This window comes from Haliotis rufescens, unplaced genomic scaffold (genome assembly GCF_023055435.1).
Source record: "Haliotis rufescens isolate VD_foot unplaced genomic scaffold, xgHalRufe1.0.p SCAF_7, whole genome shotgun sequence".
Classification (NCBI taxonomy): Eukaryota; Metazoa; Mollusca; class Gastropoda; order Lepetellida; family Haliotidae; genus Haliotis; species Haliotis rufescens.
The window spans coordinates 33491255-33506454 of NW_025964361.1; the positions used below are offsets into that span (position 1 = coordinate 33491255).

Here is a 15200-nt window from a genome sequence, read left to right on the forward strand (position 1 = left end):
AAAGCGTGACTATCGTATATTTCTTTCGTTAGACGGACTTAGCCGACAATTTCCGACTGTTTCCACAAGCGTCTGTCAGCTGATCGCTTCCAGTGAGAAGGGCCTCTCCTACTAAGCGAGTTTGTTAAAGAAGGTTATCAGAAAGTCGCTGACCTCAGAACGTTCGTGTTTCACTACGTCCTCTTGTCCCTTTCACTCCCAAGGTAAGATGTGAGCATGGAGAAATGAACTGAGTAAGCCATCGTTATCAGTATTTTTATTTTATGAATATTCTGGCACGTTCGCAGAGTAGAGTTCTTGACAAAGTGAATCAGAGGCTTTGTTTTTCTGAAGTAAAGATGATCTAAAACAGTGACTTCTAGAACATAAATTGTAGGTTATCAATGCAGATACATTTATTCAGTGACATGTCTCGGTCTCGTGCCTTGTCAGCATGTACATTTAACATTTCTTTTGTATTGCCCGAGTACTGCACAATGCACAGCAACAGTGGTATATATTATTAGAGAAATCAATTCACGTCACATATATACACTGTAGGATTTAATCAATGGCCTGCATATCATATTTATATTAATACATTGTTAAGTTTTACTGTAATCTGAACATTTAAATATGAGAAAAGTTTCAGAAAACAGGTTAGTTTAAGAAAAACGTATAATGTAAAAACAATTAAGTTTAAGATTAATGACTCAATAGGCCCATTGCATTGTTAACAATAGCAAGGGCAGATACCCCATATGAACTACATATGCATTTGGATTTCAATTTCTTTCATTATGTCAATGAAAAAATTTGAAATATCATAGTCATCTCCATCTGTGTTCGATGATTCTACAACTTAAAAAAAATGGAACTTAAAGATAATAATACTTGTTAATGAATGAAGTTGTTTAAATGTCAAATGACCTTTTTAGCACCCACATGTCAATTTGTCTTTGAGGTTACATTGTAGACAGTGATACGATGTCTAGGTTTACATTGTCTAATCAATGGCCTGTGTCAAGTGGGATGTTGTTGTAAGCTAACATCACCCTGCACAGATCATCTGGAGACGATTCGATGTGGGTGTTGTTGCATGATTCAACACAAGAGAAAATGCCTCGGGTATTTAACAAACATGCAGCTTAAGTAAATACTTAGCGTCGATCACCCAGTGGGGATTCTGGGTTGGAATAGGTCAACCTACACTGGTCATAAAAGGCAACCAAATGGATTGAGAGATCAGGCTCCAAATGGATTGAGAGGTCAGGCTCCAAATGGATTGATAGGTCAGGCTCCAAATGGATTGAGAGGTCAGGCTCCAAATGGATTGATAGGTCAGGCTCCAAATGGATTGAGAGGTCAGGCTCCAAATGGATTGAGAGATCAGGCTCCAAATGGATTGAGAGGTCAGGCTCCAAATGGATCAGGTGGTCAGACTGGGACTTTGTTGATTGCGTGTTGTCATACCCAATAACATGGATTGTTGCTCACAATATTAATCACTGGATTGTCTGTCAGTCGTTTCAGCTTACAACATTAATAAGTTTAAAGAGTCCTTAAACATACCATATATATGTTGTAGCCATATGAAAAAATAGATCAAATTTATATTTTGTATTTGTACATGTATTTTTTCAGAATTAAGGTGGTCAGAAGTCATTTCATGTACATGTAGTTACGTTGGTCACATATATAATATAAAGTCTTATGAGCAGTGTTTTTGGTGAGTCTTGCACTCGAGGGGGCTGGTTCTGTTTGGAAGCCAGATTCTAGGTGGTAGATTTGTATGGGACATGTGGCTGATTAATCAATATCATACAAGAGAAGGATCATGGCCACCACTCAGGAATTTTATTTGTCAGCACACATGTTACAGGTGTAAGATGTATCAAGCAACAGCAGGTTGAACCACAACACGATTTACATTCATTCTTGTCAAATCTGTTGAAAGACAAATGTAAATGTGTTTGTTAACAGAACAAACGAGTGTGTGTTGTCTGCATTAGGCTTGGCCATGCTTGTGTCTCAGAGGTGCGGAGGGGACCTGACTCCGCGAGGGACTCTTGAAGCACTGTGTATTTAAACACACCACACTAAGACTTTGTTATTTAAGCCCACCTGGATCAAAGGAGTTTTCTTGAGATGGTTCTTTTTGATTAGAATATGGAAAAAGTGAGCAATACTGTATATTCTGGTGATCATTATTTGATTAGGTGCTGAGCAAATCTATTTCTTATGCACCAATTAATATTTTTCTTCTGACCTTGAACATGAGGTATATTTAACACCAGGTGAGGAACAACACCCTTGACATAAAAAAAGAGTTATAAAAACATTAATGTTTCTTTTGCATGGCCAGGTATTTTCAGCTTGCAATGTGATACAATATTTAAAGAGAATTGTGGGTATTGACGCTGTAGTAGAAGCGGTACAAAACAAACAATGAGAGCAAAACAAATATCTATGATATTCATAGCAAGTCTTGACTGAATGTGTTGTGTATGAGGTGAATTCCTAATTACGATGCCTGTAAAATGTGTAGTTACCATGGCAATGAACCCTCAAAAGGAAGTACAATGAAATTGTTCAAGGAAAAGCACTCAAATGATCAACAATTTCCTTGCAAAACTATTTGTAATATGTTCAGTGTTCTGTATTTATAAGTAGAGGTGTAATGTTTGAAGGAGTGACGCCTAAAAAACACATTAAGAGGAAATCCAAGAAGAAGGTTGACTGTCAGGGAATGGTCATTTATTATGGGGAGGGTGTGGGGATTGGTGTCAGACTGTATCATATTTTGCCAACCCCCACCCCCCACCCCCTCATTTTATGTAACTTTTCAATACATTCCCCCTCTACATGCACACAGGCAGACACACACACTTCCTATAAAAAATGACCAATAATGTTCAAAGATATTATTTCTTGTTTGAAAAAATAGAACTGTCATTTTTCCTTAACCCCTCCCATATAGCTGTGATAAATTTTGGCAACCCCCTCTCTTCCACTGTTTTCCTGACCCCAGACCCCTTTAATCTTACCAGCCCTCCCCTATAATATCTCAGAAATATAAATGCTACATGAAGGATTGCCTGCAAGTAATTTCAACTGTGCTAAACCACTCATTGTGGCGTCATGTATATCCAGCCCTATGTATCTGCCATAATCTGCTTGTTTGTTTTTGGTCATTTTTAATGAAATAGGTAGGTTTGGTGGATCAGTGATTCACATAATACAGAAGTAATAGCCATGATGGCCATTCTATTTGACATTATATTTATTTTCAGATGAGGCTTGTGATTTTAGAGAATTATGACTCTGTGTCCCAGTGGGCAGCCAAGTATGTCCGGAGGAGAATACTGGACTTCCAACCTGGACCCGATAAATACTACACCCTTGGACTGCCAACAGGTAACCATGGTTACGCTATTCTTCTTTATCATTGTTGATGATCTCAGACCCACATCGGGGCGGTCGGGTAGCCTAGTGGTTAAAGCGTTTGCTCATCATGCAGAATACCCGGGTTCGATTCCCGACATTGGTACAATGTGTGGAGCCAATTTCTGGTGTACCCTGCCGAGATATTGCTGGAATATTGCTATAAGCGGCGTAAAACCATACTCAGTCACTCACTCACTCAGACCCACATCACCCAGGCTTTCCTCCCACATCAAGTGGGGGCGGTCGGGTAGCCTAGTCGTTAAAGCGTTGGCTCATCACGCCGAAGATCCGGGTTTGATTCCAGACATAGGTACAATGTGTGAAGCCCATTTCTAGGGTCCCGAACCGTAATATTGCTGGAATATTGCTAAAAGCGGTGTAAAATCAAACTCACTCACTCACTCACATCAAGTGGAGACACCATGATATCATTGAAATAATGTTCAAAGCGACTTTAAACCAAACTCACTCACTCTAGTTTGAATGGATAGTTACCTCTATATACATTCGTAATATATCATTACATTCAACAGGGAGCTTGATTAGAGAAGGTTCCCAGAACTCTATTGTTTGTTGTTCGAGTAGATAACATGAATCAGGTTTTGTTTGTTACTTTATTGTTTAATACCGCACTCAGCGATATTCCAGCTATGTGATGGCGGTCTGTAAATAATTGAGTCTGGACGAGACAATCCAGTGATTGACATTATGAGCATCTATCGTGGCAATTGGGATATGATGACATGCATCAACCAAGTCAGCTAGCCTGACCACCCAATCCCATCAGTCTCCTCTTTAGACAAGCATAGTCACCTGTTACGGCAAGCATGGGTTGTTGAAGATCTATTCTACCCCGGATGTTCACGGGTACACATGGATCAGGTGGTTAGACTAGGGTGATTGTGTGTCCTTGTGTTGTTGTTCATGCTTTCAGTCACTGGTTTGCTTGGTCCACACTTGTTTATTTAAGATAATTTACATGACACTGTGATGAAGATGTCATATTGCTGACCACAGCATTAAAACAACACTCACCACTAAGCAGTCAGAAGATATTATGTTCAAAAAGGAATTTCTGTTGATATGCAGTAATTATGTACATGAAGCCAGTGTTTCAAGTACCTGCCTGCTGACCATCCAACACAGACTGTTTTTGTCTCAGACAGTCAAACTTAAAAAATGCACGTCTGAGGGTCTGGCTGACATTCTGCATTTAACTACATTCGTGTGAGCATGTCCTTAATGAAACGATATAAATTATTTTCTTTTTTAGTTATTTGTCATTATTGTTCCGACCAGTGTAAAAGATACCTCTAAACTGGCAACTTTTTAACCATACTAGCAATTTTGTTTGATATGCATTACTTAGAAGTTGACGGATGACAAGGTAGACACAATTTTATGGATAACAACTTCTTTAATACTGTGAAAAGCGACTTTTCAATAAGTCAATATATAAGGATCAATACCGAAACATCGCTTTTCACAGTATTAAAGAGGTGGTTATCCATAAAATTGTGTCTACCATACTGGCAATGTATAAGGCTTGCCCATCCAGCTGTCTGGCTGGAATTTATATAAATTCTAATTACTGATGATAGTTCTAAAAGCTTCCGGTGCCCCTGTTTCAATACCTCGGCAGAACAGATCCTATGTGCGTCCTGCTTGTAGCATGGTGTAGCATAAGAGCCACTGGTTGCCTTATTCATTCCTCGATCACTCATAAACATTCTACACCATCGTGACCATAGGCAAGATAAGAAATGATAAAGAGCAAGTTTTGACAGGCTTTTTCTGGAGTTAGATAAAATATACATAAACTTTTTTATGGTAGAGTTTTGACAGCTATGTTACTTTTAATGATGTAACATCAGTGTTTATAGCCTGGGTGCTGTAGGTTAGAGTGACCTGTCCACACTGCTTACTGTCCTTTGTCGGGCAGACTGTGGCTGAAGGCATTGTTCTTGTGCATGATTACAAATACTTTTAATAATCCCTTTAACAGTATCACTTTCATGATCTGATGATGAGGCAGATTTGTTAAAAGTATACATGGGATAGTAATGATTGGTCAGATTGACATTAGATTTGAATATGTTATGTTTGTTGTATAATTTTGTCATGAATGAGTTATGTTTTCTCCGAATCTTCCCGGATACAGAGGTGCGGGGGTGCGCACCCCCCCTTTTTATTTAAAAAAAATATCTTTATTTCTGTATTAATTACCACCAAAGACAATAAATAGATCTTAATTGTGCACCCCCCCTTTTCAAAAAAGCTGTTTCCGCCCATGTCTTGTATAAAGGTTTTCCAATTGAATATAGAACTGATTGGTGTTTCAGGAAGTACACCACTTGGTATGTACAAGGCCCTGATAGAGTTTCATAAGGCTGAGAAACTCTCCTTCAAATATGTCAAGACATTTAACATGGATGAGTATGTAGGTAAGTTCACAAACAACATAGGGACCGCCTTCGTGGTATAGTGGTAGAGCGTCCTTCCGAAGAGCGGAAGGTCCGGGGTTTCGAGCCCCGGCCACCTCATGCCAAAAGACGTTAAAAGATGGTACTTGTTGTTACCCTGTCTGGCACACAGCATTAAGGGGCTGAAACAAGGACTGGTCGGCTCGGAGACAGTATACTGTGTCTGAGTGGATTTTTCATGTTAAACTGCGGCATGGCATCTCAGTGAGCTAGCACTATAAATTGGTATCCGTCGGGACTAGTACAAGCAACCACAAACACACACACACACACACACACATGTTCATGCACGTCGCTATATAAGTGCAATAATCTTGGACATGACGTAAAACCCCATTTCACCTCGCCTCACAAACAACATGACCTTGGTGGGTACAAGGAACTACATTCTAAACACAATAAATATGCTGCTCATTGAATACTCCTATTCCCCAAAGATGGGAGCTGTTTCTCGCATATGAAAACTGTTTGTGCATATGTGTTGAATGCTTAGTTCAACAAGAAGACAAAGTCCTTTTCACTTATGTGCATAAAATCCCAAAAAAATATGGCATATGTTTCATTATACCCCAAATGGTTGATCCTAATGCTCTTTATAAGCGCCCCGTACTTAACACCAAAAATGTACATAACAGTTTGTTTTTTCTTATATGATATATATTCGATTTAACCATAGATTATATATGTTACTGATTTTTACAGGAAACACAGTGAAGAAGGGATAAATAATTGAAGAATAAATATTATTGAAAATATTTTGGTTTCATCGTAATTTGAACTAAGTTTGTTCTTTAACGCCTGATTTCTGACTACAGAGGCACCCCCTTTGTCAATTCTGTAAGCACCCAGGGCACTTATTAGGGCAAATATGGTATCTATAGGTGCTAATTCCCTGATTGACCAACATGTATTAACACACAGGTCTTCGGAGGGATCACGCTGAGAGCTACCATTCCTTCATGTGGAATAACTTCTTCAAGCATATTGACATTGTGCCAGAGAATGCACACATCTTGGATGGAAATGCTGCAGACCTAGAAGTTGAATGTAACAGATTTGAGTCTGAGATCACAAAGGCAGGAGGAATTGAACTCTTCATTGGAGGTAGGAGGAATTTATCACACCATCGTCATGGTTTTGTGTCAACAGTGTATGTTTCATAGGGAATAAAACTTGTTATCCCGTGGTCATTAAATCTAGCATTCTGATTGGCCTGCCACCATCTTGTGAAAAAAAGCCTTACATTTTAGCTAATTGACAGCCAGCATGTTGTGAAAATGTTTGATGTTATGTGACTTGCTTGTCAAGAAAGAACTGACTATGTGTTTTGAGGTACATAGTGAGAATAAGTTGGTGATTTCACCAAAAATAACTTGTAATGATAAATTTGTCATCCTTTGTGGTTATTTCTTCCACAGCGAAATGTAGATGATTTTATGAACAATGGTTTGAGTGTGAGTGAGTTGGGTTTATTGCTGATTTTAACAGTATTCCAGTTATATCACGGCGCGCAGCTTAATGTAGGAGGAAAGCCAAAGTGATGCAGGTCTCAGACGTTTACCACTTCAGTGAAACCCACGAGCACAGGTATGGTGCTGACAAACCTAGAAACATAATCGCGGTGAACCATGATCCGAACCCACAATCATAGGTTTCTGGCATGCCTAAGGGGCGCAACTCTGCACAGCGAATCACAGCGCCTGAGATGACTGGGCCACCTGTGCCCCCCAACTATGGTTTGAGGTAGCTGCAGTAACCATATCTCCGTGCTGCTCCTAATAAACAATTTTGATACTGACTTGTCACTACACCGCACTAAGGACTGTTTCATAGTGTTTTCCTGATAGATTCCTGATTTGGAACATGCTGCACTAACAACTGTGTGATAATGAATTGTAATCCCCCGAAAACTGCAACATTATTTACCTGTGCCCATTATGAGAAAGAGCTAAACAAACTGGTATGACATTTCAACTTTACTTAGTTCGATTTATTGTTCAGATGACAATGTGTTATCAGGTTGTCATGAACAATGAGGTCATATTATTCACTATAATGATACTTCATCACTCTAACTGAACATTCAGCATTGAGAATTGCTGAAATGTATGTTGAAATATGGGAATGTTATTACACTTGATGGTTCTACCTTTATTGGTAATATTTAAACATTATCCAACATTGTGCTGCAGGTATTGGCCCTGATGGTCACATCGCCTTCAATGAGCCAGGGTCGAGTCTGGTGTCTCGCACCAGGGTGAAGACCCTCAACCAGGACACCATATTGGCCAATGCTCGCTTCTTTGATGGCGACATGTCCAAGGTTCCTACAGAGGCTCTCACAGTAGGCGTGGGGACTGTGATGGATGCAAAAGAGGTAAGTTTGTTAATTATATCAGTAGACATTAATTATCTTCATATTAAAGATGTATTCAAATGTTTATTGAAACTGTACAATAGAATTGAATGAAAATAACTGTAATATGCCCACAAAATACCTTTTAACTATATAACTGCCACAATCACCTTTTAACCACTTCTCCAACAGTATTAATTTCAGGTGATTTAGGATATTCTCAATAGGAATATGTTGGTCAGATTTGCACTCTCAAGGCTCCATGTTTGATGTTCCAGGGTGAGTCATGGCAATCAAATAATTTGAAACAATTTTTAGCAGTTATGGTATAGAATGACCATGATGGAATTGTCCGTCTTTATAAAGCAGTTCTATATGGGTGTGTGTTTGTGTTGCCAGGTAATGATCCTCATCACAGGAGCCCACAAAGCACTGGCCCTGAGCAAGGCCATTGAGGAGGGGGTGAACCACATGTGGACAGTATCAGCATTCCAGCAACATCCAAAGACCATCTTCATCTGTGATGAACCTGCCACATTGGAGCTCCGCATGAAGACTGTCAAATACTTCAATGGTCTTATGCATGTTCATGACAAGCTTGTTGCGGACCCCCAATAAAAGAAGTGAAGATCAATCAGAGCTACAAGATTGGTTCTCTAAGTCAAAAGAATATATGTTTGGCATTGATTTTCATATTTTGAACATGTTGAATGAATTTGTAATATATTCCCGCCAAATGTCAGCACTATATTGCAGAAAATAGCAGTCTGAAGTGATTGAAATATGAAACTATGTGTTTACGATACTTAACTTCTTTTTATTTCAACTGAATATATTACTAAAAACATGACAGTCGTTAATTTTTGAAATTTCAGTGACATGTACAAGTCAAATCAAAGAAATTGCTTTGAAAAAGAATTGTAACATTTAACATAAATGTTTGTTCAAAAGTCTTTACTAGGACTCAAATAACACTGGGCCTCAATTAAAAGCCAGTAGATTTTTTGGCACAGAGGTCTCCACATTATATCATCTTTGCAATTAAATGCTAGGGGTAAAGAAAAACATACACCTGGGTGTTTAATTGAGGAAATATGGTAAGTATTATAATGTACAATCAGTATTTCCTAAGTACCCTTTTGCATATCTGAGTGCTTAAGTGTGAACAATGAAGTGACTGCATTTTAATCTCAGTTGTTACTGTTTAAGTTCCATACAACTATTATCTTGTTTTGTTTATTTCTATCAGTTATTGGTCTGACAGTTCCTGTAATCTCACATCAGATTCCTCTACACATCAAGGTTAAGGGTCATCTTCCAGCACTACACCAACCCACAAGTTCACAGTATGAATGGTTCACGAGGACATGCCTGCTTTGCACTTGTCACTGTACATTGGTAGCAACAAATGCTAAATAGTGTTCTGTACATAAAGACCTATTCTGAGCTAGTCAGGCATTTGTCATCCATGGATCAAATGAAAAAATTGTTTTGCTCCCCTGAAATTAGCAAATGTGGTAATTGCTTCATGTGAAGTCACCTTATGCTGGAATTAGGAAGATCAGAATTGTTTTAGGCCAGTAGAAGGTGCTGTTTTGATGGAATTGTATAAAGTTCTGATTTAACAATATATGCTCAATTTGTGTAAACCGGTTTAACTGTGTGTTTTATTATATTACCAAGAGTGACAGGTGCCCATTGTTTAATGCAGACTGCAGACTGCGGACTGGATACAATATGTATCTGCTCTGATATTGTCTCTGTTTTTGTATTGCACTCCAATGTAGAATTTAATGTTGTGCCAAACATAAATATGTCATAGTCACCTCACCTTTAGTGTTAAATCAGGGTATTGTGATGTGTGTTGATATGCGGATCAGTGGAATTATTTTTCACTAGCAAGAGTTGACATATTTATGTTTGAAGCTTTGGGCTGATGAATAGCTTCAAATTAACTAGTTCACAGTAAACTTTCACAGAACAGTGTTCACTGGAACGTCTTGGACTTGTTTCTGTCAATGCAATTGGAGCAGTGGGGTGGTAGCCCGGTGGTTAAAAAATTGGCTGGTCACGCCATCGACTCTGGTTTGATCCCCCACATGGGTACATTGTGTAAAGCCCATTACTGGTATTACTCTGTAGTATGGCTGGAATAGTTATAAAAGTAGAATAAAACCTACTCACTCAAATTAATGACCCTGTGAGTATCTGCCCTTACTAGTACCTTGGAGAAAAATACATTCCTCACTTGCAGCAGCGTAAAACCATTAATGTCGGTGGTAGGTTTTTTGTGTGGAATGGACCATCATCTGTTCAATGTTCTTAAGTTGAATTAAGTCTCTTTGAAGTTGACCTAAGTTGACATATTAGGCAATATTAGGGACCGCATGTTTATTTTGGAGGGGGGACATGGATATGACGATGAAAAGCATTAGGGGGGAGGGGAGTCTTTATTTTCAGTACATTACCTCATCTCAACAACTTCTAACACCACACCACACCCACAATAAATGACAGGTTCCTTACAAAGAATTTTGAATGTTTACTGGACATGATTACAACTCAGAATGTGAAATCAAAACAAGATATGTTGTCAGTTTGTGATAACTTTGTAATTTGTTCCTACATTTGTCTCTCATTATTTGTGACTAACCATGAGATTAGGGGCCATGTGGGTGAAAATCACATTCTGACTTTCCATTATATTTTAACACTACAGCATCTTCGGGACACAAAAATAACATTCACAAGCTTGTATTCATATTTATTACAGAGATACATGACATCACACAAGGCGATCTTCACTGAAGTTAGTCGACGTCAAACATCATTTTGACGTCATAGCACAATTGTATCCTAGCACCCATAAGGTCCCTTTTCTCCTGGTGGGTCACATTTCTTTAAATTACATGAAGATGTATCAACTGTTCACTTCTTATGGGTTTGCACTCACCATTCTCATGCATACCATTAACACTATGCCTTGCCAAGGTTAGTGACAGACAGAAGTCAACATTACTATGCTGGCACACTTTGAAAACACATATTCAGATTTTTGTAGTATTTAGTATAATGTCCACAAAAATGAAATTAAGTAGTTCTTGCTATTCAAGCATGAGATCATCAAACACACCAATGTTCATTTTTTGGTTTGAATCTCATTCGGTGTTTCGAGATGTACTGCCAAAATCATTATCTTGTCATTCATTTAGAGTCAAAAAGTGATTATGCATTTTCAATGTGTTTCTGTATATATCCTTTGGCATTTCACATGTCACTGATCAATGCTGATTAGATGAAACACATGATGAAATTTGTTTCACCTTGTTAATTCAGACAAATCAGTTTGGACTTACATTTTTGGAATGGCTGTGTATACGAAGCAAAAATTTTCTTGACGGAAAAACGTAAAGAATGTTACAAGGTGTTGTTAAATGTTACTTACTGGTAAATTTAATTAGTTTAACCGTTTTTGTTTTTTCTTGAGCAGTTGGCATCAAAAGTCATGAACATTCATTTTCTGTTATTTCCTGTTGTTTAACTGAATTTCTTGCCTGGTGATTACCGATACAATGCTTACATGCAGCAAGCACCATGCAGCTTACACGCTTATTTCTTGCCATGCTTATATAACAGTTGTTTCCTTTTTGTTATTTATAAGTAAGCATAATATTAAATTTCAGTAATGTTACCCATATATTTATACGCATATATTTTACAGACATTTATTTCTATTAGATGTATTTAAGGTTTTATCTGAAGGTCTACGTGAGAGTATAACTTGGAATATTTGTAAATGGACATAGACAGCTCAATCCTCAAAATCCTATTTAGATTAGCATGTTATCAAGAAGAGTGATGAACATACATTTAGATAGTGATAAGATATTAGTCTTGTCAGTCATATTGGAAATATCATTTGGGACTTTCATGTTTTTGTGCATCAGTGTCAGAATGTAGAAAGTATTTGAGAACTGGGAATATAAAAGTTGTTTTTCTTCAAATGTGAGGTTTTACACAATTTTGACATGTCATCTGTATTGGAAATATGTCAGGTACACAGTTATAACTGGTGAGTATGTTGACATAAACTGACAAGTGGGTACAAACTTATCAAGGTGGTTCAAGATACAGTAAAGTACGGCTATAACGAACCACTAATTTTGATTTGTTATACCTTAGTTCGTTATAAGTTTTAGCAAATAGACGGGACCAAAAACGTTTGTTATATCGGTCAGTTCGTTATAAGTGTGTTCATTATGAACAAAGTTTATCTTACATTTGAAAAAAAGGGTGCAATATATAAGTGGAAGTGAGGGAGACATTTGATAAATATCGAGCCACCATCTACTTCGAAAATGATGTAATATGCAGTGCTAGGTGTTGTTTATATTTTTGTTACTAGACTCATATTATTTGTAGTACTTTGTGATGAAATAGATATTCTGTAGAATATATCTTTATATGTGATTAAATGATAACATGTATGAATAATCAACATGAAATGATAATTCCTTAGATAAATATTTTTTGTAAATTCTATGAGCTATTTTTTAGTCAGGTATGTTATGCATACCACATTATCTCTTTATTATAGTGTTGTGACTATGGAAACAAATCTCCACACTGGAACACAGATCTATCTCCTGTGCTTTGAACACTAGAACTATATTGGGGTATAAGGACAGTGTGAATGAATCTGGTGTATTATTGTTATGTATTGCTGTCTGAGATATTAATATGTGGCAAAACAAAATAAAACATTTGCTCTTGAGTGTTGTTTATAGTTAACTGTTAATGACATCGCATTCTTTAGTCTGTCAGTCATCTCAGGACAATAAAGGCCCCACATGCTTTATTTGTAACCTGATCTGACTGGTCACAGCTCCTTGAGGTAAATGGCACTTGATAGGAGGCTGCCAGGGAGCACCAGTTGTGACATGGCTGAAGGTGTCAACCTGTTTTCATGCCATGGCCTGACTACCACCGGTTTGTCTAGTAAGACAACAGAGTAGGAGGATATATGGGACTGGGTGCTGTTGCCTCTTCTTTCCATCCTCTCGAATGTTACTTACATCATAGTGTCATCAGGTCGTAAGTCAGAAATCTATTGGAGATATTGAAGTGAACTTTTCTGGGTATTTCATGTTGAGAAATGCACATTTGTACTAAAAAGACTTAAAATAGTAAATCACCATTTACAGAATTCTGTACTTGTACCAGGAATCAAATACAGAAAAAGATTTATTCTAAACTTTTGTTTGAGATGTGAATATTGGTACCTCACTCATTAGTGTCAGTGCTGTAATCTTGTTGACAGCAAGATACAACCCCATTTACTCCTGGCTCCACTACATAGCCGTTTGACCAATGTAATCTGTCTGATAAGTCAGTGATAGCTGACATAGTTAATATATTAAATATTACTTGCCAATATTACCAAACATATGTGGAAATATTTGATTCATAAATGTATTATCACAGATGTAGTAGGGTGACAATGATAACATTGAACAGAATACAAGTTGGACAATTTTAACATATAGACACACTTGGTGACAGACGATCCGGCACCTATTTCATCAAGAGATTCTCTCAATTTCATTAGAACTATTCAATCAACATTGAGTCTACATGTTAAAATATATTTTACACAGAATTAGAATGATTTCTGCATCAGATAATAAATTAGAAACCCATGCTTATGTCAACAAATTTATATTTAAAACTTAAATATTTGCTGCATTTAACACTGATCAAGTCAACAAATGCTTCTAATACAGAACCCGATGCCACCAAGATAGCAGTTCTGAGTGTAGCTTCCCTACATTTAACACTGGTCCAGTAAACAAATGCTTCTGATACACAACCCAATGCCACCAAGATAGCAGTTCAGAGTGTAGCTTCCCTACATTTAACACTGGTCCAGTCAACAAATGCTTCTAATACAGAAACTGATGCCACCAAGATAGCAGTTCAGAGTGTAGCTTCCCTACATTTAACACTGATCCAGTCAACAAATGCTTTTTATACAGAAACTGATGCCACCAAGATAGCAGTTCTGAGTGTAGCTTCCCTACATTTAACACTGGTCCAGTCAACAAATGCTTCTAATACAGAAACTGATGCCACCAAGATAGCAGTTCAGAGTGTAGCTTCCCTACATTTAACACTGGTCCAGTCAACAAATGCTTCTATACAGAAACTGATGCCACCAAGATAGCAGTTCAGAGTGTAGCTTCCCTACATTTAACACTGGTCCAGTCAACAAATGCTTCTATACAGAAACTGATGCCACCAAGATAGCAGTTCAGAGTGTAGCTTCCCTACATTTAACACTGGTCCAGTCAACAAATGCTTCTAATACAGAACCCTGATGCTACCAAGACAGCAGTTCAGAGTGTAGCTTCCCTACATTTAACACTGATCCAGTCAACAAATGCTTCTGATACAGAACCAGATGCCACCAAAATAGCAGTTCAGAGTGTAGCCTCCCTACATTTAACACTGGTCCAGTCAACAAATGCTTCTAATACAGAACCCTGATGCTACCAAGACAGCAGTTCAGAGTGTAGCTTCCCTACATTTAACACTGTGATCAAGTCAACAAATGCTTCTATGATGCCACCAAAACAGAAATTCAGAGTGTAGTTTCCTGCATTTCCACTGACTCGGTCAACAAACGAAGTCTTATTGTATAAGAATCAAATGGTCCCACTGTCTGATGTCTTTTGGTATAACACATTAACAGTAATGTCTATGGTAATGTGTACATTTCATTCCTCCATGTTGCCAGTGTGGCCACAGAATCGGATCAGTTGAACATGGAACTGATGCATGGCCCGGTCATTCTGTAAAAAAAACAGCAACATTCTTACTGCATTAAGAATTATAGATTATAATGGAATTGTTGATCACAAATGCCTGAATATCAT

General features: G+C 37.8%; 2 protein-coding genes across 4 annotated transcripts in view; one reads left to right on the plus strand and one right to left on the minus strand.

Moving 5' to 3' along the window:
* LOC124146006 (glucosamine-6-phosphate isomerase 2-like) lies at nucleotides 1-13039 on the plus strand. Its single transcript, XM_046516020.2, has 6 exons — nucleotides 1-203; nucleotides 3273-3396; nucleotides 5769-5870; nucleotides 6831-7013; nucleotides 8102-8286; nucleotides 8665-13039. Exons 2-6 carry the CDS (start codon nucleotides 3273-3275, stop codon nucleotides 8881-8883), a joined length of 813 nt encoding a protein of 270 aa, XP_046371976.2. The 5' UTR covers nucleotides 1-203; the 3' UTR covers nucleotides 8884-13039.
* Nucleotides 12844-15200, minus strand: part of LOC124146001 (minichromosome maintenance domain-containing protein 2-like) — a 20547-nt gene continuing 18190 nt past the window's right edge. For all 3 annotated transcript variants that reach the window (XM_048387520.1, XM_048387519.1, XM_046516012.2), the window contains one exon: nucleotides 12844-15116. In XM_048387520.1, coding sequence (XP_048243477.1) covers nucleotides 15042-15116 — 75 coding nt within the window. In that variant the 3' untranslated portion in view covers nucleotides 12844-15041. The remainder of the gene's footprint in view (nucleotides 15117-15200) is intronic.